General features: G+C 41.9%; 2 protein-coding genes across 3 annotated transcripts in view; both read left to right on the plus strand.

The window, feature by feature from the left end:
* CENPE (centromere protein E) overlaps nucleotides 1–514 on the plus strand; it is a gene marked incomplete at its 5' end in the record, with an annotated part of 73397 nt that extends 72883 nt beyond the window's left edge. The window contains 1 exon segment of the mRNA XM_082838608.1: nucleotides 296–514. Within this exon segment, the coding sequence (XP_082694734.1) occupies nucleotides 296–390 (95 nt within the window). The 3' untranslated portion in view covers nucleotides 391–514.
* Nucleotides 515–5118: 4604 nt separating this feature from the next.
* BDH2 (3-hydroxybutyrate dehydrogenase 2) lies at nucleotides 5119–24604 on the plus strand. Of its 2 annotated transcripts, XM_082837541.1 has the most exons (10): nucleotides 5119–5182; nucleotides 8218–8335; nucleotides 8719–8810; nucleotides 9630–9708; nucleotides 11267–11363; nucleotides 13057–13165; nucleotides 18316–18376; nucleotides 19557–19670; nucleotides 23608–23666; nucleotides 24255–24604. In XM_082837541.1, the coding sequence occupies exons 3-10, from the start codon at nucleotides 8739–8741 to the stop codon at nucleotides 24426–24428; spliced, it is 765 nt and encodes a 254-aa protein (XP_082693667.1). In that variant the 5' UTR covers nucleotides 5119–5182; nucleotides 8218–8335; nucleotides 8719–8738; the 3' UTR covers nucleotides 24429–24604. The 2 variants fall into 2 exon arrangements, with proteins under 2 accessions (XP_082693667.1, XP_082693668.1); XM_082837542.1 differs by lacking the exon at nucleotides 8218–8335.
* Nucleotides 24605–25832: the final 1228 nt, after the last annotated feature.

Consider the following 25832-nt stretch of genomic DNA (forward strand, 5'->3'; position numbering starts at 1 on the left):
ATGAGAAAATGGGGAATAAACTTCTTCAACTCTGAAACTAACACACTATTGTGAAGCGATCATACTCCAATAAAGTTCTATTAAAAAAAAAAAAACTTCAACTCTGCTGAAGTGAAATATAGTTTTTTAACAAGCAAAATAATGAACCATGTTTAAGTGCTGTGTTCCCTTCTTCCAACATCTCTTCTTATATCTCTACTCCAAACATCCTTTTCACTTTAGTTGTATTTGGGATTTGTGTATGTTTTTACTGAGATTACTTTTGTTGTTGATTTTTTTTTTTTTCCCCTCTCAGTAGAACAAATTGCTGGAGCAGAGACTGTGGATCCCCAGCCAGGTCCTTGGCATGCCTCCTCTGGAAAAGATGTGCCTGAGTGCAAGACTCAGTAGATTACTCTCTGTCACTTTTCTGGGGGCCCAGCGTTCCATGTTTGGAAATGCCTGCGTTTAATCCCTGGCAATGATGTCACAGTCCAACTTAATTTCAGTTCAGTTTTCACTTTGCCGGTAGAATTGGAAGGTGAAGGAACGGGATTCATTCCCGTTATTTAGAATGGTGATAGCAATACCTTCTTCTTGAATGTGGTAATCCTTTAGAAGTTGAATAGTTTTATTTATTTATATGTTTTGTAAAGAATAAAGTTATTGAAGGAAATTTCCAATCTTTCCACGTATACATAAAATGTATACTTTTTCATTAATGTAAAGTTATCCACATGTGACTTAGAGAATTCCAAAGCATGATTCATAAATCAATGTGAAACATCATTTAATTAACAAAATTACAGACTCCCTTTTTAGTACCTTGAACATTCAATAAACGTTTGCTTAGTTCTGAATGACGGCACCATGTAATATTAACTGATGGTTTCTCGGTGGGGTACTCAGGGTATGTTTGGCTCTCTTCTCTTCTTGTTTGTTGACTTTCAGAATTTTGCTGTAAAAATACATACATGCATTCCACACTTAGGTTGTTAAGGAATAGCAAGTGATACGACCTCTTCATCTTCTAGTTTTAATCTTCCTTTTGCTGTGATAAGCTACAAAAGCTGTTCCTCACTTTGCAGTGTTTTACCAACCACCCCACTCCCTATGCAAGCACTCTAAATTGGTTGGTTTGTTATTAGACTTTGTACCCGATTGCACATTTACTCCCAAGTGGAAGAACCACATAGATTTATTTTACCCTTTCACTTTAGACATGGGGAAACAGCAACCAGAGTTTCCATCAAAGTTTTCTAAACCTGGGGTCCCCACAGATACGTAAGGCATTCTAAGGTGGGCTTCTTCATGTAGGCTGTAAAACCTCTGAAATTTAATGTTAACGTGTGTGTGTGGATTCATTTTTCTAGGGTACTTTTGCTTTTATCATACTCCCAGAGGGGTCTCTGACCCTACAAGAGGTTATGAACTACGTTTTAGAGAGTATTTGATATTTTATAGCATATAACTTTGAAAAACCACATAGAACAGCAAGATGCTTAAGGTTCAGAACAGAGTTAGTGATTTCAAGGCATTCTTGGCTCTTTGGTAAGAATATTTATTCAAAGGAAGAGATTATGAATTGCATCACAGCCATCATTCTAAAGTCTGGATTGGATATTTTCCCTTATCTTAACATACTGTCACAGGGATTCACTAGGGCTGAGGGGAAAGTGTCCCCTCCTATAATCTTCTCCCCTGGGCCTGTTTCTCCTTTTCACCCTTACCCAAACAGAACACTATAACAGCACTGCAGGTTTGATTCTTTACGACGTCTAGTAGGTACGTTCACCTGAATAATAAAACTAGTTTAAAGGCCATTAAAAATATAATCAGTCATCAGGTTTCCAGTCTAGCAGAACGTTGCTTAACTCTGAATTTGGATGTCCATTTCCTTCCTTGGATTTGGGAAATTTGGGGCCATTATTGATTTCTTCAAATCAGCTCTTTGTCCCCATCTCTCTTCTTCTGGTCTACTTGCTAGTGTCCCATAAGTACCTTAGGCTCCCTTCACTTTTTTCTTCCTTTTTGCTTCTCTGACTGGATAATTTCAAATGACCTGTCTTCCACTTTGTTGATTCTTCTGCTTGATCAAGTCTGCTGTTGAACCCCTCTAGTGAATTTTTCAATTCGGTTATTATATTCTTCAGTGCCAGAATTTGTTTGGTTCTTTTTTATAGTTTCTATTTATTTGTTAATATTTTCATTTTGCTCGTGCATCATTTTCCTGATTTCATTTAGTTGTCTGCATTCTCTTGTAGATCACTGAGCTTGTTTAAAACTATTATTTTTAATTCTTTGACAGGTAATTCTTAGATTGCCATTTCTTTGGAGTTGGTTTCTGGAGGTTTATTTTGTTCCTTTGAATGGGCCATGTTTCTTTGTGTGCCTTTTGACTTTTTGCTGGGTTTTATGCATTTGAAAAAACAGCCACCTCTTCTAGCTTCGTACAGGGGAGCACCATCAATGAGCTCATTTATAGATGCTGGGGTCCTCTGAATCAACCTTTTGGTGCGATTGCAACTTCTCTGGGCTTGTGTGTGTGATTTGCCAACTCGAGAGGGTTGCCAGCGCCTTTTTCAGGAGCTCATAACCTCTTCCTCCTTCTGGTGTCTGTCTGCAGTACTGCAGGTTCTTTGTTGCTACAGCAGGAAGCCACCCCACTGCCCATTTTTCTCATTGGCCCCCAGGCAGCCAAAGTACATCGGCACCCCAAGTCCGGCGAAACACAAACCAGTCACTTGTGCAGCCATCCAAGAAGCTGGAACACCAGACACACACTCTACTCTTCTTCCTCCCTCTCAAGGATGAAGCTTCGAGCTGGGCACGTTGTCCTGACTGTGCAGAGCCACACCAGCCTCTGATGGCGCGGCAGGCTCTCTGGTGCCAAACCGTGCCGGTTCCATCAGCACTCCAAGTAGGGGAGCGTGACCAGTCACTCAAGCAGCCCTCGAAAAGCTGGAACTTTGGGTGAATCTTCCACTCTCCTCTTTCCCCTAGTCCCCATGATGGGGAAACTGAGCCAGGGGCTAAGCTGTGCTAGCCTGGGAGAGGAGTAGTAGCAGGTAAAAAATGGCTCTTCTCACCCGCTTCAGTGTGGCTGTCCTCAGCTTTGCCCTCACCCAGGATACTGCAATTTCTTAATGGGCTTCTGAAGTTCTCACAAAAGTATTTCGGTCCATATATGGTTGTTAAGTCGGTGTCTGTTGGGGAAAGAGAGCTGGCTCTTCTGTTCCTCCATCAATGTTGGAATGTTGCTAACCTCTAATGATCTGAGTTTCAATATTGTGATGAGTGTTTGTGAAGGAATGGTAGTGAAAATCAGCAATGGAAACTTGCAAGAAGGTTAAAAAGCAGTAATATGGTCAGACAATACTAAAATGATCTGAAAAGCAAAATTAGGACCAGAGAAGACAAACTATATTTACTGTTCATAAGAAACATGTTCTTGAGCCTGGCAGAATTATTACTGAGAGCCTACCATTCATATTCAGTGAATATTAAAAGACCATCTACTATGAACTCATTGGTCTAGGCCCCAAAAGGTACTTTGGGTTTTTTTTTAATTTTTAAAGGGCAATGTTTGCTATCCATTATAACTGAATATATAATAATCATTAAGTGCAAGTGTAACTTATTGTACTGATGGTTTTACATGCCGAGTCCTTCCTCACAACATCCCTGAGGTAAGTGCTATGACTATTTTAAAGATGAGAAAACTGAGATTTATAGTTAAGTGACTTAGCTAGTGAGGGAAAGACGTGGGACTTACCTTTATCCTTCTGACTTCACAGTCTTTGTTCTGAGCCACTGTGACTATTGGAAATACACTTAGCTCCAAGAGCAAAAAAGTGATTGAAAGAAGTTTATTTTTCTCACATAGGAAATCCAGAGGAGTTAGTCCAGGGCTGTTGTCTTGAGGCTGTCTTCAAGGAACCAGGTCCCTTCTCTCACCCTGCTGTCTTTATGCGTCTGACCTCACACCAAGTCACAACATGGCTGCCATGTCCCTATGCATCACAGATGCATTCCAGGAGAAAAGAAGGGAAGGAGCAAAAGTCAGAAGCCTTTCAGAGGCATCATCTTTTTATCCAAGAAGCCCTCAGAGATTGCAGCCTATGTCTCATTGGCCAGCTCTAGTAGCAAAGAAGGCTAGGAATTTGATAGTTGTTTTCCAGCCTTTACAAAGTAAAAGGCAGGGGAAGTCAGTTGGGTGGGTGTTGAGCGAGCCCTACTTAAATAGCACATACACGAAATAGCCTACACAGTCTCGGCTCAGTTACACACCTGATAAAGTGGTGAGTTACTAAGCCTCACAGGATCTAGTCCATTCTTTTTGATCTGATATTTCTGTTCTCTTCAGCCAAACCTGATTTTTTGCTCTTACCCAACAATGCACTTTGAAGTTCCCCAGACTCAACCCCCTCAGTATACTCAGGAGCCTGCATTCTGCCACTAAGTATATATTAGTGTTAGAATAGACTGCGTGTGCCAAAATAACTGTACTTATACCTTAAAAAGCACAAGAGAATTTTTATTTCCCTCCCTCTGAACTATCTAGGTCAGGGTCCAGAAAGGAAGGCTCCAGTATCTTCAGTGACCTGCATTCCTTCTATTTTGTTGCTAACTTCCACATGCAATTCCTGGATCATTCAATCTTTGAGTGCTCCCAGAGCAGCACATAGTAGGTGCTAATAAAAGAGTTGGGGGGGGGGGCTTCCCTGGTGGCGTCAGTGGTTGAGAGTCCGCCTGCGGATGCAGGGTACGCGGGTTCGTGCCCCGGTCAGGGAAGATGCCACATGCCGCGGAGCCTGCGCGTCCGGAGCCTGTGCTCTGCAACGGGAGAGGCCGCGGCGGTGAGAGGCCCGCGTACCGGAACAAAAAAAAAAAAAAGAGAAGGACTTAGGTTAAATTAGTGAAGAAAATGATTTCAACATTCTAAGTTTCAACATTCTAAGTAAGATGCTTTTCTACTTTTCACATTCTACGTAACTGGAGTTAACAGTTCTACCTGAGCTCCACTAGATGGCAGCACATTACATATAAAGTATGTGAATGTGAGAATTATTTTCTAAAAACTGGAGGAACCTGAACTACAAATCCCAACATGCATTAGGCACCTGACCTGATTTGGAACAAAGGTCTTAAGTTTGTTGCCCGCGCAGTGATCTGGAGGACGCCATCAACTTGCTTCAATAAAGTAAGATTTCCCAATATATTTTATATTTTTAATAGATTTATTTATTAATATATTTATTTGGGGCTGCGTTGGGTCTTCGTTGCTGCCCGCGGACTTTCTCTAGTTGCTGCCAGCGGGGGCTGCTCTTCGTTGCGGTGCGCGGGCTTCTCATTGCGGTGGCCTCTCCTGTTGCGGAGCACGGGCTCTAGGAGCGCAGGCTTCAGTAGCGGTGGCGCGTGGGCTCTAGAGCGCAGGCTAACTAGTTGTGGCACACGGGCTTAGTTGCTCCGCGGCATGTGGGATCTTCCTGGACCAGGGCTCGAACCCGTGTCTCCTTTATTGGCAAGCGGATTCTTAACCACTGCGCCACCAGGGAAGCCCTCCCAGTATATTTTAAATGAAACTTTGGCCACGGAAAAGGAGAGGTTTTCTTTTCGGATGTTAGTTTTGCACATTACCTTTTTTCAGGATTAAACTTAGCAGTTAGTTCAGGATACGGATAGGTTTTTAACAAGTTTGAAACTCCGGTAGGTTTTTCAAAATAGCCAAAGGAGAGGAGTTTACAGTGTCAAAGTGGACATTGTTTTCCTGGCTTATAAAGAAAGAGATCCTGAAAATGCTCTGTGTCTCTGCTAATCAAAAATTAACACTTTGAGGGAATTCCCTGGTGGTCCAGTGGTTAGGACTTGGTGCTTTCACTGCTGGGGCCCGGGTTCAATCCCTGGTGGCGGAAATAAGAGCACATAAGGCCTACGACGCGGCAAAAGAAATTTAACACTTTGATTCCAATATTTAGAGTAAGAAATCCATCATGTCTGGTTTTCACGTTGGATTTCTTGAAAGTTGCCTCATTTCACCATTTCAGCCCATGTTTGCACTCATTTTTCCAAACAAATCCGTTTTAATATAATAGTGCGGTTATATCTAGTAGTAAGGCTTTGGTTCGAAAATCTGGTCCCAGAAAATAGGGAGGACAGCGCGGGGGAGGTTTTCATAGGGAGCAAAACGGCTGCCCTGTGCTTCAGCAGTTGTTTAGTAAGTTCTTCGGTGGGTGTCAGAGCCTCCTAGGGAAACATTTGCAATGTGCCTTCACAGTCCCATGACCCAGAAGTCACTAATGCCAATAGTGTACAACAGCAACTTTTTAATACATCATGCTCGAGATTGGGGGAGGGTAAAGATTATTGGAGTTTCGACTCAACCAGTTTTAAGTAAAAACGTATCACTCATGTAAGAAGAAAAATAAAAGCTGAAAATTCATTGCATCAGAGTAGGTCAGGCATTGTAACAGCCCAGCTCTCCGTCAATCAGAGACCATCAGTGAAGTCGTAAGCTAGTCCCTGGAGTCGGCTCTTATAAAAACGCGCTGTTAGACTGGCCCTCCGAGAAGCTGACTCCGAGAGAGTTCAACACGCACGGGATTTATTAGGGGAAATGCTGGTGCGAGAGAAAATGAGTAGGGATCTAGGTAAGGCTGGGAGAGCCAGCAGACCGCGACGGAAATCTGCCTGCAAGGGAGGGAGCGAGGGACGCTGGGCTGGGCGGTGTGGGTGCATCCTTCACGGCGCGGGAGGGTCCGCGAGGCCGGCGGGAGGTGCTCGATGTGTCCCAGAAGTGGGCCTGCCTTAGCGTTCGTGCCGCACTCAGGCATCGGCTGGGAAAGGCCAGGGGGGAGGTGGCCTCTGCACAAACTCACTGATGGGTTTCCGAGCACAGCGCCGGCCTCGTGGTCAGTTACTGGGCACCTGTTCCACAGAGCCGCAGGCCCCTGGCGCTGCGTGGGGATTTAGAACCACGAGGTCTTCTCTTGGACCCGCAATCAGGAGGCCTGGGTTTGAATTCATAGCCGTGAAACACTGGGCAAGCCACGTAATGTCTTTGAAGTCTGTGCACTGGTGACCAGACCCTGTGTCAACTCTTAAACACTTCCCTCATCCACCCCTGCTGTCCGTCCCTGCTGTTTCTCCACTGTCTCTGCACCACTGCCGCCACCTCCGAAGGAAACCCCCTGCTCACGCCTGCTCACTCCCTCCCCAGGTCTGTTCTCCACTGTGAGCTTTCTAGAATACACATCTGATCATGTCATGCTTTTGAAAGCCTCATTGCCCATTGCCCACAGGAATAACTAGCCCTCAGAAAGGAGAGCTTGCACAAAGAGTGGAGGCTTGAAATCCCGGTGAGTGCACATTGGGTACAGCAAAAAGCCAAGTTTGGCTGAAGAGAACAGAGATAAGTTCAAAAAGCAATGACTGGATCATGTGAGCCCTCCAGGCAAGACTAGCTAGCTACCTGTACTCTTTATCAGGCAGGTAATTGAGCAGACTGATTGTGGACGTCATTTTGTGCATGTGCTGTTTCAGTTAGTTCACTCAACATCCACCCAACTCACGCCCTCACCCCCACCTTTTTACTTTGTAAAGCCTGGAAAACAAACTCAGATTCTTAGCCTCCACTGCTAGAGCTGGCCAATAAAACACAGGCTAGAATTTCTGAGGAAGGCTTACTTGTTGAATAGAAAGGTGAGGCCTCTGAAAGAGTTCGGGCTTTCCTTCTTTCTGCCTGGAATGCAGATACGATGTCTTGGGAGAAAGCAGCCATTTTGTGGTTGGTGTGTGGTCAGAGGCACACACTAAGAACAGCAGGGTAAGAGAAGGGACTCGGTTCCTTGCAGACAGCCTCATTTAATCATCATTTGACTCTTCACGACCCCCAACCTCCTCACTAGCCATTCCTCTCACCCTGAGATCTACAATCCAAGCACTGACCAAATATCTTCTGCACATCATATTTCCCCTATGTCAGAATTTCTCAGTCCTCCCTTTTAAAAATTACTGATTGCGTCTGTTAAAGTGTTACTGATGACTGCTTAAACTTTAAAGCAGGATCAGCAGCGTTGTTGGGTAGAATGTTCACATAGCAAAAGAGTCAGGAGACCTGAGTTTGGTTCTGGCTCTGCCGTTGACCAGTTCTATGACCTTAAGCAGGTCAAATCGGTTCCCTCATCTGTAAAATGGGGGTATTGGACATGATCTGATTTTCCAACTCTTTTTTTTCAGTGACTCTCTGAGGCCAACTGTGAAATCTTCCCAAGGGCCATGGAAAAAACACAGATGATTAATAGTGCAGACCCCAAGAAAAGTTTACAAGAGAGGAAGCAAGAAGCAGCCCCAAGTAGTAAGGACCCACCCAGTGCCATAGCAGTGTGTTCAGGGAGGGCCAGCGGGGAGGGTGGGTGGTAGTGAGGGGATGCTGCTGTATCAGCATCAGAGGCTGACTTCTCTGGGTACTGAAAAAACCTGAAGATGGGTTAAAGTCCGATGTCTGTCTGTCACCAGTTATCACTTCAGTGGTTTTTGCTAAATGTTTTTCATATGCAAAGCTAGGTATTTAGAGTAATCATTCTTGGAGAATGATGGGAATATTCTCAAGTGGTAGGAGTATTTGTACAGAGGTGCTGTCGTCAGGTTCTTAAAGGAGTGCATTGAACCGTTCCTTCTAGACATTACTGCACAAGGCCATGTGCTACAGTGTAAGCCATTAAATACACATGTCTTTAGATTAAACCACAGGTTCCATTATGGGTCGACTTGATGGGAAGGTCATCGTCCTGACAGCAGCTGCTCAGGGGATTGGCCGGGCAGCTACCTTAGTAAGTTATTATCTTTTGTTGTTTGCTTACTAACTTTTGAGGTATTGAATTATGTGGCTGGGTTCCATGGGTATTTATTTCTGCTCTTTTTTTTTTTTTCTTTAGTGCTTCTGTTGTCTTAAGTTACAGAAAGAAAAGTGACTACTCCTAACTCCAGGCAGATAAAGGAATGAATACCTCACATGTTTATTATGTGACATCACTGATAACCTTTGACCTAAGAAACTTCTCTCTCTGCCTCAGTTCCTCTGCACCATAATAAATTTACTGCAGGGACCCTACAGAAGTGCATGGCTTTCTGAAATTATGTCAGTCCAGATATAGGACTCCAGAGTTATGAGACTATCAAGTTACCTTTGCCTTCTAATTTATATCAACTTCTCACACATGAAACCCCCCACCAGAGCTAATAATGCACTGTTATTAGGAGGAAAAGTGTTGATATAACCCATTTTTCTCTTACTATTTGGAGTTTACTCACCTGCTCAGAAATAGAATGCATGCTATCAAATCAAAAAATAATAGTATTTTGAGAGGTGTTTAATAACAGAATCCTATTTTTTTAAAAAAACGTTTTATTTGGTATTAAAGGGACAAAGTCAGCTGACAAGCACAATGTATGTCACGTTGTTCTAATTAATGATAAAAATAGTAACAATGGGAAGGATGAGGTGAGACTAGATAGTTTGAAATTCCACCCATTTTATAGGGAAAACAACAGTGAAAATAAGATAAAAGAGAAAGGCTAAATGACTTTCAGTTCATGAGAGCAGTTTAACCATGTAAACAAAGGATGTATTTGTGCATTGTGTCTACCAGGCTTTTGCAAGAGAAGGTGCCAGAGTCATAGCCACAGATATCAATGAGTTCAAACTTCAGGAACTGGAAAAGTACCCAGGTAAGCAACTCCGCAGCTTGAATCTGGGATTCAGTCTACAAGGGATTATGAATCATTAGTACTTACATGTTGAAAGAAAATTCCTTAGCTGCTCAGCTCCACTGGCCTCCTTTTTAGAGCCTGATTCTCTGATATCAAATTTGTATTCTGTGAACCTAGAGACAAAAATCTGTACACTTAAATGTAAACAAAGTATTTAAGCTGTATACTTAAAATGTTTAATTTATCCAACATGTCAGAGGATTCAGTAGCTAATGACAAAATCATATGTGAACATTTAACAGTCGTTATGTTACCTTTTGATGACAACTGTGCCGCCCTCGTCTGAGGGCAGCGCTGTCCAAGAGAAACATGATGTGAGCCATATGCATAATTTTAAATTATCTAGTAAATTTTACATTTAAACTTGACATTTAAAATGTTAAAAGAAACAGGCGAAAATTAAGTTTCAGAATATTGGTTTCAATACCACGACCAGAAACCCTAAGAGATTACCCAGATTATTTAGGTGTATATTACCCCTTACAGCATCACACTGAACCTAACTCCAACACCAGAGGACTTCAGTTTGAGTTACTCTGAAAAAAAGCAGAACCGCTGAAAGAAAGAGAACTTACCTGGAAGTCGACTATTCCAACAAAATAGAACAGGTTCCGTGATCAAACACTAATCAGTTCACTGACCTAGTTAACTGCATTAGACTTAAACTGAATTATAATTCCTATAAGTCAAAGTCAAACTGTTGGAATAGAAAAGCACAGAAGAAAAGAAGTTTTTCTGCAACTCAATTTCAGTCTTGTCTTTCTTTGTTTATAACCTTTTCTTTCTATATCCAAAAGAGAATAATAAACTATATATATTTTTATTTAAAGCATAAAAATAATGACTGCTGCTTTCATTAGAGAATGTTCAGGGGGTTTCTGTGCAGTATGTATCTCTCAGACCCCATGCCGGATCTCTCATGTCTGGCTTTCAAGTATTTCATCCCCTCTTCTGGCCTCTCGTTTCTTCTACTTGTAATTTTGTCCAGAAGTAAGTGATGGTACCCTTGGCCAACAGAGTCATTTCTAAAAAATAATAGGATTAACATAAAGGTAAAGTGCTCAAGTAGAAACAATCCCTTATCCACCGCCCCTGCCCTTCCCCTTCACACAGACAGAATTCAGCACTACTGTAGCACTGACTCAACCTCTGGGGGAAAGAATGGGCTAAAATGAGCCAACTCTTGGCTATTACTGCTGGCTTACTGAGAAGCATCTGTTGTAGATCATTCATACTTCACTGTGAAGTCTTTACTCAGAAAAGACCTGAATCATTCATTTCAGAGAATAGAGAGAGAGAGGGAGAAAGAGACATGTTACTGGGTGGTCAAAGTGGGGAGGACGTCAAGATTTTTACTGAGAGTCTTCAGACTGTGAAGACCCTACGAATGATCAACAGTCCTACAAAGCCCCACTGGACAGATATTACCGTCTTCACACTTCGAAACAGCTGAATCTTCAAGGCTAACCATTCTTTATGAGTATAGGCAAATAGTGTCCTTTGTTTTATTTTTCAGGTGTTCACACTCGGGTCCTTGATGTCACAAAGAAGAAACAAATTGATCAGTTCGCCAATGACATTGAGAGACTTGATGTTCTCTTCAATGTTGCTGGGTAATTCATAACTCTTTAATTTCACTCTCCTTACAGAAAGCTTTCTGCAACTTTCACTAAAAGAATTTTGATAATATGGCAAAATTATTCACTGTGAACCATAATATATTCCTTGGGGAATGTGGCTAGATTTTTGGACAGAATTTTTATTACAAGTAAGACAGCCATAGACATTGACATGGGCTTGGGGCCTAAAGGCCGTTAAGGTCACGCAAGGCAACCAGTACTAACGCTGTTGCTCTCCTCAGGGCTGGTAACAGGCTCATGCCAATGGACTTGTTGCTGGTCCTCTACCAGGACTTATAAAATAAGAAGAAAAACTGTTTTCCAGTAGAGTGCCTTTAAAAGGAAGTATATATACACCAGAAGCCAAGTACTCAGTTTATTGAAATGAAGATGTTGCCAATTTTTTGGTATATTCTAGTAAGTCTTTTATACCTCCCAAGCTCAGTGTTTCTTACTGGGACAATCAATCCCAGCAAAAGAAGCCTCATGTTGTACCTTTATACACGGCACAAAGAGAATGGCTTAATTAAACTTATTAGGGTGGTACCCAGCTTGCTGAACCATGCATGAATGATGAAAAGCTGGACCTGGGGCAGCTACATGTAGATACAGCGAGTGCTGGTACCCACTGTCCCTTCTCAGGCATGACAGTAGATGTGAGGAACCAGGAACTCAGTAGATACCTCCGATATCCCACTCTTCTTGTGTAGTGTTATATTTGTACTGCTGCATTGGTAGAAAAATTCTAGAGCCTTCTAATATATTTCTATGGTTCTTCCCAATCATGATTCAGAGTAAAAAAAAAAAAAAAGTCTCAGTTTATCCATAGTTTATCATATGTTACAATGTTTGGAAATTAAAGTAACGATTGTGATGATCTAGTTTATAAATAACCTGCTCATTCCTCCTATGAGAATATACCCAGAGCCATGAAAAAACAACTAGCAAAATTAGTTTCTGAGCACCTGTTAAATTTTCAGCAATGTAAGGGGAACAGAAATAGAGGATGTGGTTCTTGCTGTCATTCGGTTGAACTAGAAATACAGTGGTGCATAGGGATCACAACTGACAATATTTTATAATTAATCACATAATTTTTGTCTAGGGGACAGTGAAATCAGTTAGGACTCTAACTCTAACCGATGTTTAGAAAGCTTCCTTGAGGAAGTGTGACTTCAAAAAGAGTGAAGGTTATTTTAAAGGTTTTGTCTTATTGTACGTTGTTTACTCAGTATGTTAGAACTGTACAGTAGGGGTATTACTTTGCTACCCTGAGATGTTGAGTTTTCCTTGCAGTTTTGATTTCCCTTGAGAATGTTAACTCTGTGCCACCTGAAGGCACTCTTGATCTTGAAATAGGAGTTAGGCCAAGCGCCCTGTTCTCCTTTGTTTTTAATGGCAGCGACGTTTCCTGCTCAGTAGGTACAGAGTTTCTTATGTTTGGTGGCTTCTAACTCCTGCCTTCTTTTAAAAGAAGGATTTTGTCTTCAAATAAATTTTTTTAGCTTATGTTGTTGGGATACTTCCTCACCTAAGGTACTAAGTGATACTGTGTTTGAATTGTTAATCTTGCTAAGGGAAAGGACAATGGTCTAAGCCAATAAATGACAATAAAAAGGATAAGGAAATGGAATAGAAATGTTTTTCAATGATCACCTTTTTCCCCGTGGTTTAATCACACTTCCAGTTTCGTCCATCATGGAACCATCCTGGACTGTGGGGAGAGAGACTGGGACTTCTCAATGAATCTCAACGTCCGCAGCATGTACCTGATGATCAAGGCCTTTCTTCCTAAAGTAAGGTGACCACCACCGCTAGGATGAGTACCACTGGATAAGTAGGTCTCCATACTGGACATCCAGAGAGGATCCCTATTCTGAAGAGTGATAACAGTGAACATAATGACTAACCTGTAGTGCACACTGATATCAAAGCATTTCATAGAAATTAACTCACTTAACTTTCCACTTCATTCATTCAAGGAATATTAAGCACCATGTGGCAGGCTGCTTTCCAGGTGCAGAAGGCACATCAGAGGACTAAACAAAGTCCTTTCTATAAGGGAGGTACTATTTTGAGGGGCGAGATACGATAATGTGTAATCAAATAAATTCTAACGTGTGTGATGGTTGTAAGTACAGTGAACTTAAAAGAATCTAGGTTAGGGAATTCCCTGGCAGTCCAGTGGTTAGGGCTTAGCACTTTCACTGCGGTGGCCCAGGTTCAATCCCCTGGTTGGGAAACTAAGATCTCAGAAGCCACGCAGCGTGGCCAAAAAAAAAAAAAGAAGCTAGGCTATCAGTGAGGTCTAGTGGGAGGGCCTCATTAATAAGGTGAAATTTTCATAGAGGTCCCGATGAAGGGAGCAAGCTGTCCGTTCAGGTAGTAGTACCAGTAGTAGTTCAGGTAGTAGCAGACAACACAGGCTCAGACAACGAACGAGGTTGACTTTGTACAGAACCGGCTCAGTTCAAGGTTGTAAGTTGAACCCTAGTGAAATGCAGAAGAGCCATGCTTCTCTTCCATTCCAGCTGGATTAGATGACTGACATACTGAATGCTGCCCAACCCAGGGCAGGAGAAGAGTTTTGTTTTGTTTTGTTTTGTTTTTTGTGGTACGCGGGCCTCTCACTGTTGTGGCCTCTCCCGTTGCGGAGCCCAGGCTCAGCAGCCATGGCTCACGGGCCTAGCCGCTCCACGGCATGTGAGATCTTCCCGGACCGGGGCACGAACCCGTGTCCCCTGCATCGGCAGGCGGACTCCCAACCCCTGCGCCACCAGGGAAGCCGAGGAGAAGAGTTTTTTGATGACAAGGCAGGGCAGATACTTTGCTCTGGACATTGGGCCTAACGTCAAGAAGGATACAGATGAATGCTAAAAGGAAAATTAGAGAAATTGACTTAGTAACTAAAAAAAACTAAAAATTTTTTAATCTTCTTGTTTAGCCCCTAGAAGGAATCTTTGGGTTGGCTCATGGAATGTTGAACCAGCAAATTTTTTTAAAATATAAATTGCCTTTTTTTTTCCTTATTTGGAGTTCATGAGAATCTGTTATTTGGAACTTAAATGTATTTTTTGAAGACTAATCCTTAGCATAGGATATGAGGAAAAGCAGAGGCTGTGGTAAAAGAGGAAAGCTCAGGTCAGGTGAATAAGACTTACACATATATGAGACTCATTGTAGTACTGAATGCTTGACAAATATCAGGGAAGGACATAGGTGTGAAATACAGTGGAGCTGAAATTTAAGCTTGTTAAGTGTTAACTTTTAAAATACCAGACATTAACTTGCAAATTAGCGAGTTTGTCTATGATTTAAAGCATCTTAACAGTAATCCACATGAGCCAATGAAACTCATCTGTAAGAAATCCTAAGAGTTATTAATGACTGGGATGGGGAGTCAGAATGAGTTGGTGCCACTTGTTAAAATGACCCCAACCGACCTCACCTGGGATTCTGGAATCTGGCGTTGGAAGACCTTAGGAACAGCCTGAGCTCTGCCCCTAAGTTTGCCACGGGACCTGGGAGATGGCACCTGTGCTCTCTCGGTATCTATTTCTTCATTTAAAATGAGGATGATAGATTACACAGTCCTTTCCAGCCCTAATTATGTTCATTAACCATGACGCACATATACCAGATAGAACTTTCCAGGGGAAGCCAGGATTTAGAGTCTAGGCAGATTTGAAAGGTCAGATGGTCAAAACATAGGAACACTTGTAGGAAATTTTTGTTCATGGATAAGCATACAGAAAACCATTCCAAGACTGGAAGAGCAGTCAGAAGGCAGAGAACAAATTAAAAATACTGTGAAAAGAGGTCAGTGTGGAATCCAAGGTCCACCAGAAGAGAGGATCCATTACAACGAGGGTTCGGGGAGGTCTTGGATATTTGGGTGTTCTCCTCCTTTGCTCTATCTTAGCAGAGTCTCTCGCACGTAGAGCCGCTTAGCAAACATTTGCTGGATGAAGAAATGAATCTAGGTTGTCAGTCCAGGTGGAGGTCAGGCATGGAATCACTGAAGACCCAAGAAGCCAAGGTCTGCCAGGTTTAGAAGCTGGACTCTGGTCAGTGGGGGCAGAAGAGCTGCGTCACAGTAGGACTAACTAGATGCAGCTAGAGGGAATCTTCAGAGCTCTTTGTAGCATCCGCCTGAGCTTCTGAGAGATCAATCCTAGACAGCATTACTACATCCAGGCACTTCACTTTATTGTTGTACCTGCCAGAGACGGCTGTTGCATGCAGAGCCAGGAAGAGCATTCACACCATGACAGCAGGTGCTGAGCTGGTGTTGAGAAGGCAGCACAGAAGGACGCAAGGACTGGGCTCTAGAATCAGCGGCTAGACCTGGGCTGAGTGGACAGTCCAAGTGTTAGTGGGCAGCAGTAGCATCTCCCAGGTGACTGTTTTCTAAAGTTCTGCCTGAGGATTTTATTGCATTTCAGAAGATCAGAGACTGAACTTATTTAATAGCCCATCTTTATATATTAAATTGGGCTACATGTATTCCATATGTATTAAAAATGGCTTGTATATATTATCAATTATACCTCAGTGACACTGGGAAAATAAATTAATTTAAATGGGTTATGTTATTTGCTAAACTGGATAAGAAAGAATAATTTTAGGGCTTCGTTTTCAACACTGTTATATTTTACTAATCTTCCTGGTCTTTTTTTATGAGGACCCCATTTCATTATGATCCTCCTTATTATATAGACAAACAAGTTGGGTTCAATATTTTCTTTCCCTGCCATCTTCTGGATTTCACTGGGTCACCTCAGCCTCTCCTTTTATCCTTTTAATCCATTCAACATAATACCTTAGGGTTGTTTTAGACTTTCTGCTCTTAGGTACCGATTAGTAGCTAAGTATCAAAACAGAAAGTAAGAATACTATAAGGAAAAAGAGAATCTTGGCAAACGCATCCCTGGATCGTCCAGTTATTCACCTTCTCCATTCCTACACCTCCTTGAAAGCTGCTGGATAAACTCACCCCAGCAGAAGTGACTTTTTTCTTTGACCTTTACACTGCTTACTGAGACTCCTCCGTCTTAGAAGCTCTTTCTTTACTTGATTTTCATGACAGAGCATATCCTGGTTCTCCTTCCTCTGTTCTCCACCTCCCCCAGCACTTATTTTAACTCTTCACCACCTCCTCCTTGTTCTTTATGGTCATCCCTGCAGCCTCTGATTTCAGTAAGTTAGTGCCCATGAGGCAGGCATTCTCTCCAACTCTTGCTTCTTCCCCCCAAACATTGATGGGTGGATACCCATGCCCTCGCATATACCTATATCATCTTGAAAACATACATACATCTTTTAATTAAATATAAGTTCATCTGAAAACATTTTTTAATTCATAGCAGCTTTTTTCAGTGATATATTTGTTTAGGTCTGGGGCAGAGCTCAGCAATCTGCACTTTAACCTAGCACCTCAAGAGATTATTTTGTTTTGTTTTGTTTTTTTGCGGTACGCGGCCCTCTCACTGTTGTGGCCTCTCCCGTTGAGGAGCACAGGCTCCAGACGCGCAGGCTCAGCGGCCATGGCTCACGGGCCCAGCCGCTCCGCGGCATGTGGGATCTTCCCGGACCGGGGCACGAACCCGTGTCCCCTGCATCGGCAGGCGGACTCTCAACCACTGCGCCACCAGGGAAGCCCCAAGAGATTTTGATTCACTGAAACATATTGACTGGCTGCTGTGTACCCTGTCTAGGAGGACAGGACAGCCACAGACCCTCCTCTTAAGACTTTCACACTTTCTGTGTGGGATTCTGAAGGACGTATTCTTAGGAAACACTGCCCTAGACGGGGAGCAGCCCTCGCTGCATGTAACCATGTACCAAGTCCTGCTCACGTACCTCGGCTGTCTCCACCTCTGTTACCCACAGACGTTTCTGCTCTCTACTTTCATTATTCCTTTCCTAAATCCCTGCATCAGCTTCCAGTGCTCTCCTCTACAAGATGCCATAGTAATCTTTGTAATCTTCAAATCTGAACATGCCACTCCCTCTCTGCATTAAACCCCTCATTGTCTCCACCGCATTGCCTTCAGGGTAAAGCCAAAATTCCTAAATTTAGCCCCACTGGCCTCTGCAGCTTTATTCCTCCCACATTCTGTCTTCCAGCCAGACCCATCCCTTCTTCCCACTTCCTTGGGAAGAAAATACCCTTCTCTTTTATTTTTCTGATTAACGCTCTAGCTTTCAAAAAATCAGACCTCCTCTAAGTGCCCTGCAGCCTGGTTCCTTCTTTCCACATCCGCCCCCTCCCCAGTGACAGTCTTTTCCTCTTGCTGGATGCAGGTTATACCAGCCACTTCAGTCAGACTGGCAGCTCTATAGGCAGACAGGGACTGAGTCATTTCTCTTTGAATCTCCTCGACCTACCACTGTACCTGACCACAGTAGGTATTCAACTATATGTTGAATATGTGATGAATGGAGAATGAGTTTTCCATCAGGAACATAAAGTAACATTAACATTCATTAGCCTTTCATTTAGCTCAGAGTTCCTTCTTGGTCTTGCTGATGCTATTATGCCACAAGAGGGCAGTAAACCCCTGGGAAATGTTCCTGCCAATGTGTACACAAGCCATCAATTCCCAGCAATGATTGGGTGAGACCATTAAGACTGCTTAACAGGGAGTTCCCTGGTGGTCCATTGGTTGGGACTCCGTGATTTTACTGCCAAGGGCCCGGGTTCAATCCCTGGTCAAGGAACTAAGATCTCACAAGCTGCGTAGCGTGGCCAAGAAAAGAAAAAAGAAAATAAAATCCGTTTAAAAAAAAAAAAAAAAGACTGCTTAACATGCTTAACAGTGCTTAATGTTAATAGCTAATATGATGGTCCTGCAAACCATAAGTAAATGCGCATCTTTTAAAGAGGTAGTATTTTTAGCCTGCAGAGTAGCATCTTTTTTTGGTCTTTGTTTTGTTTTGGCAGATGCTTGCTCAGAAATCTGGCAACATTATCAACATGTCCTCTGTGGCATCGAGCATCAAAGGTAGGTGTGTCTTCCTCTGGGCATCACGACGCACGTACTCACACACCTTCAAGAGCTAAGAGTTTGGGGAACAAGCGTAGCAGAGATCATAAAACTGCTTTTTTATAAATTGCTCTAAAGTTTCTTAAGTACCAGTCCTTTTGCCTTAGATGTGAACCAGTCATAAAGTTAAATATAAGTTGGTTTGCTTTGCTCTACCTTTTATTCCTTCTAATGGATATGGAAATGAAGATCAAACGGGGAGAAGGAAACTTTTATACATTTAATTAATCAAAAAAGATGTATTAGACACCCACTAGATGTCCCTGACCCCAAAGAATTCACAGTCTAAAAGGGGGGAGAGTCAGGCAAATGCACATCTTCTACAGTGTGATAGGGTCATAACAGAGCGTTGTACAAAGTGCTATTACAATAGCAGGGACATAACTCTGCCTGTGGATTGGGGGAGTGCTTCACAAAGACATTTGATCCAGCCCTAAATGAGAAGTCAAGTTGAAGGGCCAGATTGCAGTGCAAAAGTGGAGATGATGGACAGTGTCACAGTCTGGCACAGATGGATTTCGATTTGAAAATGAAGTAGTTACTGCTGAGATAACATTCCTTCTCTTAGCAAGGATGTACACAGTAAGCCTGCACGGAGATGAATGCAAAGAAATGCCTAAGCCTCTGGGTTTGTTTGGGTTGTGTTTTGTTTTGCTTTGCTTTACCCTAAATTTCTTCGTTCTACCAACTGATGATGAAAAACTAAAGCCACTGCTATCACTTAGGTGCAGCATCTCAATACCGAAGTCTCAACTGAATTGTGCCAATAATGATACTATTTTCCCAGATTCAGAAACTAGCTCTATTAAAGGAGAAAATCTGATATCGATTTTTAGAAAGGGTGCAGGGACTTCCCTGGTGGTCCAATGGTTAAGACTTCACCTTCCAATGCAGGGGGTGTGGGTTCGATCCCTGGTCGGGGAGCTCAGATCCCACATACCTCGAGGCCAAACAACCAAAACACAAAACAGAAGCAATATTGTAACAAATTCAATGAAGACTTTTTAAAATGGTCCACATCAAAAAAAAAAACCTTAAAAATGGTGGAGTGTGAGGAAGCATGACAATGGTCTCCTGCTTCCTAAAGTTGACTGTGTCTTTTTATTCCTTCAACGGTTGAACTTTCCTTCATTCTTAGGAGTTGTGAACAGGTGTGTGTACAGCACAACCAAGGCAGCTGTGATTGGTCTCACAAAGTCTGTTGCTGCAGACTTCATCCAGCAGGGTATCCGGTGCAACTGTGTGTGTCCAGGTGAGTTGGGCACTGTGGGACTATGAACTTGTCCTTTCTGACCTCCCGGCTGCCACTGTGAAAAGTAAGCTTGTGTAAGCTTGTTTACCACATGTTGTATTGTCATTGGGAAAAGCTCCAAAGAAAAAAGAGTCCAGGCTTATTAAGATAACAGTCCAATGGTAAGTTGGGAAAGAGATCCTAAGTCATTAGGAATAACCCACAGATGTGTTAAAAGACAAAATTCAACCAAGTAATTTGAAGATCTAATTGGCTTTATTCAACGATTCATGAATCAAGTGGCATCCCATCTAGCAACTAGAAGGTTGCTCCAGGGAGCCATATACAAAAATGGAAGGTTTTCATAGAAAGAAGGGTGGGGCAAGGGGGTCATTGGCAAAAGAAAAGAAAAGGTTATTCTGGGCTGGGACTGCTTTTTTAAGGGGGAGGGGATGGCACAGGTTTTATACTACAGGTTGCCTCTTCTCCCTCTAGGGGGATAGAGAGGACCCACGGGGGCCCAATTACCTCATTGGTGCTAACCAGAAAATTCCAGACTGGTTGATTAAGATTACATTTCTGGTAAAGGTTGAAACTGCAATTAGGTTAGGCATTAAATGTAGGTTTTGTATCATGGGCTTTAGCACAAGTGATGCCATTTTGATCTAACAGATGCAAAAGGTTTAAATGCTACTTGTGTGGATGGGGACAATTCCAAACCCTGTGGTTGAGATACATAACTGGCCAGGGCTTGGTGTTTTAGAAGCAAGCCCAGGATGGCCTCGTCAGGGGAAAGTTGAAACGTAGACCATGCTCACAGGACAGCAGGAAGAAAGAGGAGCCTTCCAGACGTAGGGAGCCACTGAGTCATGTCCATCACCTGGGGTGGCCCATAAGCAAAAAGGAGGGATTCATACCTTCCTTTATGCTGTAAAGAGGGGGTCAGCAAACTATGGCCTACAGGCCAGATCTGGCCTACCACCTGTTTTGTAAACACAGTTTTATCGGAGTACATCCACACCCAGTTTGCTTTTATATTGGTTAAGTTTGCTTTCATGCTGCAGTCAGAGTTGAGTAGTTATAACAGACCAAATGGTTCTCAAAGCTAAAAATATTTCCTGTCTGGCTTTTGACCAAAAAGTATGCTGGCCCCTCATATAAAGGAAAACTTATTATGAGTAGAAAGGACATTTATGTTTACGCTATACTGCAGTCGATTAAGTGTGCAATAGCATTGTGTCTAAACATACAATGTACATACCTTAATTCAAAAACATTTTATTGCTAAAAAACGCTCACCATCATCTGAGCCTTCAGTGAGTCATAATCATTTTGCAGTAGTACCATCAAAGATCACTGATCACACATCCCCATAACAAATATAATAATGAAAAAGTTTGAAATATTGCAAGAATTACCAAATGTGACACAGAGACATGAAGTGAGCAAATAAATGCCGTTGGAAAAATGGTGCCTATAGACTTGCTCGAAGAAGCATTGCACACCCTGAAATCTGTAAAAAATGTAGTATCTGTGGAGCTCAGCAAGCCAAAGAGAGTAAAATGAGGTCTGCCTAAGAAGAATTACCAACTTCCTCTCTGAAAAGAAATTCGATACTGCATGTCCAGAATCAAGGTTTCTCTTAGTAGTTCACAACTGGTATTGTGGCTTTGGGGAGGAGAAGCAATTCACAGTTACCTGTGGGACCTTTCAAAACCTGAGGGGCATGCCAGCATTTGGAGAAGGAGTTGATGGGGAACACCGTGTGTAGTTTGGAAAGTGCCACTGGAAATTCTGATGTAATTCATCGTGGTCTCCCCTCAGGTTGAAACCCACTGACTTAGGAAAGGGGGAGACTACTAAATAACCTTCAAGGGACAGAATTTCCATGATTGACGTGTTCTGTTTAATTTTTCTTGGACTAGAACGGTAAACACAGGTAACACCAAGAAAGAGGAGGTTACAGGAGAGAGAGTTTCACCGGATTTTAACATACACGTTGGTGATACTTGAGTCTAGCTATTTTTGGTGCCATTTTCCCAGTGGAATAAATGGCAAAATGATTTGGAAAATGTGGTTGTTTTGAAGCTGGACTTTTCAGAAGATTGGAAAATATATTCTCCCACTGTCTGGAACAAGGAACTAGCTGTGACTCACTGAGCCAGTCACAAAGAAAATGTGACAAGGAATGAGTGTGTCTGGGTTGGTGCTGATGATATAGTCACAACACTTCAACACCAGACTGGTGTGGACAGTGGCATGGTGTGTCAGTCTGTGCCAGGGACACAGCAGAGTCAGGTGACAGTGGAATGAAGTGCGAGGCATAGACTTGCTACAGAGTTTTCATGTAATAGTCATGAATACCGGCCATATGTAAGAGTCGGTGAGCATTTGCCTCAGCGGGAGGAAGCTGTTAAGGACTTTGAGGAGGGCGTTAAGTGAATGCTTAAGGTGCCTTGAACACACTGTTGGTAGAATTGTGGACTTTAAGGAGGCTATTGATGAGGCAAGTGAGGAAAATATCACCAGAAATTGGATACAAAGAGATTTTCGCTTTGTGGTTTAAGAAATTTCATCAACACTATTGCCTGCAGTAACTGTGGAGGGTAGAAAATGTTCCTGATGAACCAGGTGATGTAGCCAAGGCAGCTCCCACCCAGCCTATTGAAAGTGTTGCCTGCTTACAGTGAAATGTGAGAGCACAGAGACAAGCTAAGGAAAGGGCTGTTAAACAAAAAGGAGTCAGGATTTGCAGATTTCGAAGATTCCCAGTCTCTCCAGAGAAATGGCAAATGATAATAAAATTAAGAAATGGTTTCCGAGGCGGGGAGGATAATAAATTGGAAGATTGGGACTGACATATACACACTACTATATATAAAATATATAACTAATAAGGACCTACTGTATAGCACAGGGAACTCTACTCAATACTCTGTAATGGCCTATATGGGAAAAGAATCTAAAAAAGAGTAGATATATGTATATGTATAAAGACTTACTTTGCTGTACACCTGAAACTAACACAACATTGTAAATCAACTATACCCTGATAAAATTTTTTAAAAAAAAAAGAAAGAAATGATTTCCGAGCAAACATCAAATCTATGGCACACCCAGGAGCATGGTCTAAGGATGGAGCTGAGAGTATGACAGTGAAATCACTTGCTATGAACTTAGAAAGATCATGTGGTCTCCGGGAGTACGGTCAGCAGAAGAAAGCCCTCTGAAGAGAATTTGCAGATCACAGAAGTTAACAGAAATGTATGGGAACTTGCTCTGTAAAGAATGTGAACTAAGTGGGATTTAAAAAGTTTTAGTCATGATTATTTTTCTTGTTTTTAAGTAAAATAAAGTTATATTTTTTCGATGAGAAATATGAAACAATGGTTAAAACAGGAATTTAAAACCGATGAAAATAGGCAAGATAATGAGGAAAATTAAGAGCCACCTAAGTTATCGAGGACTGTGATGGGTGTGGAGTTGTCCCTGAGAATCCCCCCAGAGTGAACCTGACAGCAGAAAATGTTTTTGAGATCATTAGGTAGTCTGGGTCCTTGTACTGATATAGTGCTTGTATGATTTTATCTATAATACATCTCAGGGTTGTTGCGAGGATTAACTGAGATAATACCTATAACAGTGCTTAAAATCCATAAAGTATCATATCAATATGATGTGACTAAAGTATGTCCTAGGAATGCTGGGTGTTATTTTTTGCCTAATATACTTCACAAAGAAGTATAGTCTGTGTTTTTGAAAATCATAGAAATTTATTAAAGAATTTATAAGCCTATTCAATAAAAAGCAGGCAGGTAGAGGTGAAATTGTCACTCCAAGTCATGGAGAAGGCTTTCACTGATCGTTGTATCATATGGAAAGGAAGTTTAAAATTTAATCATCAATTTCTTTTTCAGTCTAAGTAAGTAACCAAGCTGAATGCCCTCCTTTGATTTAGGAACGGTTGATACCCCATCTCTGCAGGAAAGAATACAAGCCAGACCAAATCCTGAAGAGGTATATCTGCTATTTTAAATGTGTTTAAATCCTCTGGTTAAAAAAAAAAAATGCTCCTTCCTTACCTAGAGTAGACAAATCCATAGAGACAGAAAGTAGAAGGGTGGTTGCCAGGGGCTGGGGGAGAGGGAGTGGGGAGTTATTGTTTAATGGGGATAGAGTTTCAGTTTTTCGAGATGAAAAGAATTGTGGAGATTTGTTGCACAATAATATGAATGGACTTAACAGTACTGAACTGTACACTTCAAATTGGTTAAGATGGTAAATTTTATATTATGTGCATTTTACCACATTTTCAAAAAATATGAAAATGCCCTCTTCTTTAATACTATCTTTCTCATCTGTCACAGTCTCTGTAGGTTTTAGTATAAAACAGATAGTTTGAGTAGATTGGGAGTCACCATAGTCCTGTTTGGTCCACAATTAAAGATATTGATATTCTCCTGTATCTTGTCTCATGGATAATTAATCAAGGCAACAAGCCAGTGGTACCTTTGTAGACTCCTCTTGCCTTTGACCTTCTGAAGGTGTTGCAGGTGAGTTACTTCAGCTCACATCACTGATGTCCGGTATGGTTTCTGGTTCCAGGCACTGAGCGATTTCCTAAAGAGACAGAAAACAGGAAGATTTGCAACTGCAGAAGAAATAGCCCTGCTCTGCGTGTACCTGGCCTCTGATGAAGTAAGCACTGTTCTTCCCAGGGGGTTCATTATCCTCAATCACATTTGGCCACAATTTGCTCATCAAAATAGTATGATTTAGGGAGTGATGGCATGTAGGTGCTAAGATGCTGCTTTTACAAGATAGGAATAAGTTCTGATTTAATTTGCTCATAGAAAGACCACTTTGATCTGAGCCACCAACTCTTCCTCATTCAACTTTACATGTCACTGAATCTGATAGCAAATGAAGTGGTGGAGGATTGAAAAAAATTAAATTGCTCAATTTTATAATTACTTTCAAAAATTACAATTTGGGAAACCATTTGTAAATTTGATTTGTAAATCAAACCAGTGAACCTCCAAAATTATGAGAGCTTCCGGTGAAATGGGGAAAGGGTTAACCAGATTTGCGTCCAGGAGACACAGAATTAGCATCTGGTGTTTTCAGTTTTACTGGTGACTTGTTTAGAACAATGCCAGTACCTCTTTTTTTTCCCTATGAATTTTTACTTATTTATCATCACGTATGGAAATTCCTAATTCTGTCTCTTTCCACGTTGCACCTATTTAGTCATCAGTTTTTTCCTTAACGGCTACTGTATATTTTTTAATGGCAAACAGCTGTGAAAGCAGAAACTTTCATAAGAGATATTTCTTATAAGGTATAAAGTACAAGGACATCCCCTCTGTTTTTGTTTGTTTGTTTGTTTGTTTTTGCGGTACGCGGGCCTCTCACTGCTGTGGCCTCTCCCGTTGCGGAGCACAGGCTCCGGACATGCAGCCTCAGCGGCCATGGCCCACGGGCCCAGCCACTCCGTGGCATGTGGGATCTTCCCGGACCAGGGCACGAACCCACGTTCCCTGCATCGGCAGATGGACTCTCAACCACTGCGCCACCAGGGAAGCCCTAAAAATGTTTTAACTTAAACATGGATAATAGACTCAAATTTGTGTTCCTAGTTTTAAATTCACCTAAAGCCTGAGGCAATGGAAGAGGCTGGAAGGAAAGACATCATAACAGGAGTACAGAGTGTTTTAAAGTTCAGTATATATTGTATAGCACGGGGAACTCTACTCAATACTCTGTAATGGCCTATATGGGAAAAGAATCTAAAAAAGAGTGGATATATGTATATGTATAACTGATTCACTTTGCTGTACACCTGAAGCTAACACAACATTGTAAATCAACTATACTCCAATAAAAAAAAATAAAATTTAATATATGAAGACTGATCATATAAAGTAGATAAACTAGGGGGTTATTAGACACTCTACCAAGAAACACCCCCAATTTCTCCAAGTTTTTTTTAAAAGGCAAGCTTTCTGTTTTACATATGGACTCTTCTAGATCTTTCTAAAAGGACAAAGGTCCTTTTGTTGCACATTTCAAGCCAGAACATTCCCAAATATTTGGTAACCTAAGCTCTGGCTAAACCAGGGCAATTTAGCTTATCAGCAGTACCCACAAATCAAATGAGCTCTTGTGAAGATACAGATTCAA

Source organism: Leucopleurus acutus, assembly GCF_964270905.1.
Source record: "Leucopleurus acutus genome assembly, chromosome: 4".
NCBI lineage: Eukaryota > Metazoa > Chordata > Mammalia > Artiodactyla > Delphinidae > Leucopleurus > Leucopleurus acutus.

Coding starts and splice junctions, on each gene's coding strand:
- BDH2 (XM_082837541.1), top strand. CDS start 8,739: ATGGGTCGACTTGATGGGAAGGTCATCGTCCTGACAGCAGCTGCTCAG. Junction 8,811..9,629: donor TTGGCCGGGCAGCTACCTTA/GTAAGTTATTAT, acceptor TGTGTCTACCAG/GCTTTTGCAAGAGAAGGTGC. Junction 23,667..24,254: donor CCAGACCAAATCCTGAAGAG/GTATATCTGCTA, acceptor TTCTGGTTCCAG/GCACTGAGCGATTTCCTAAA.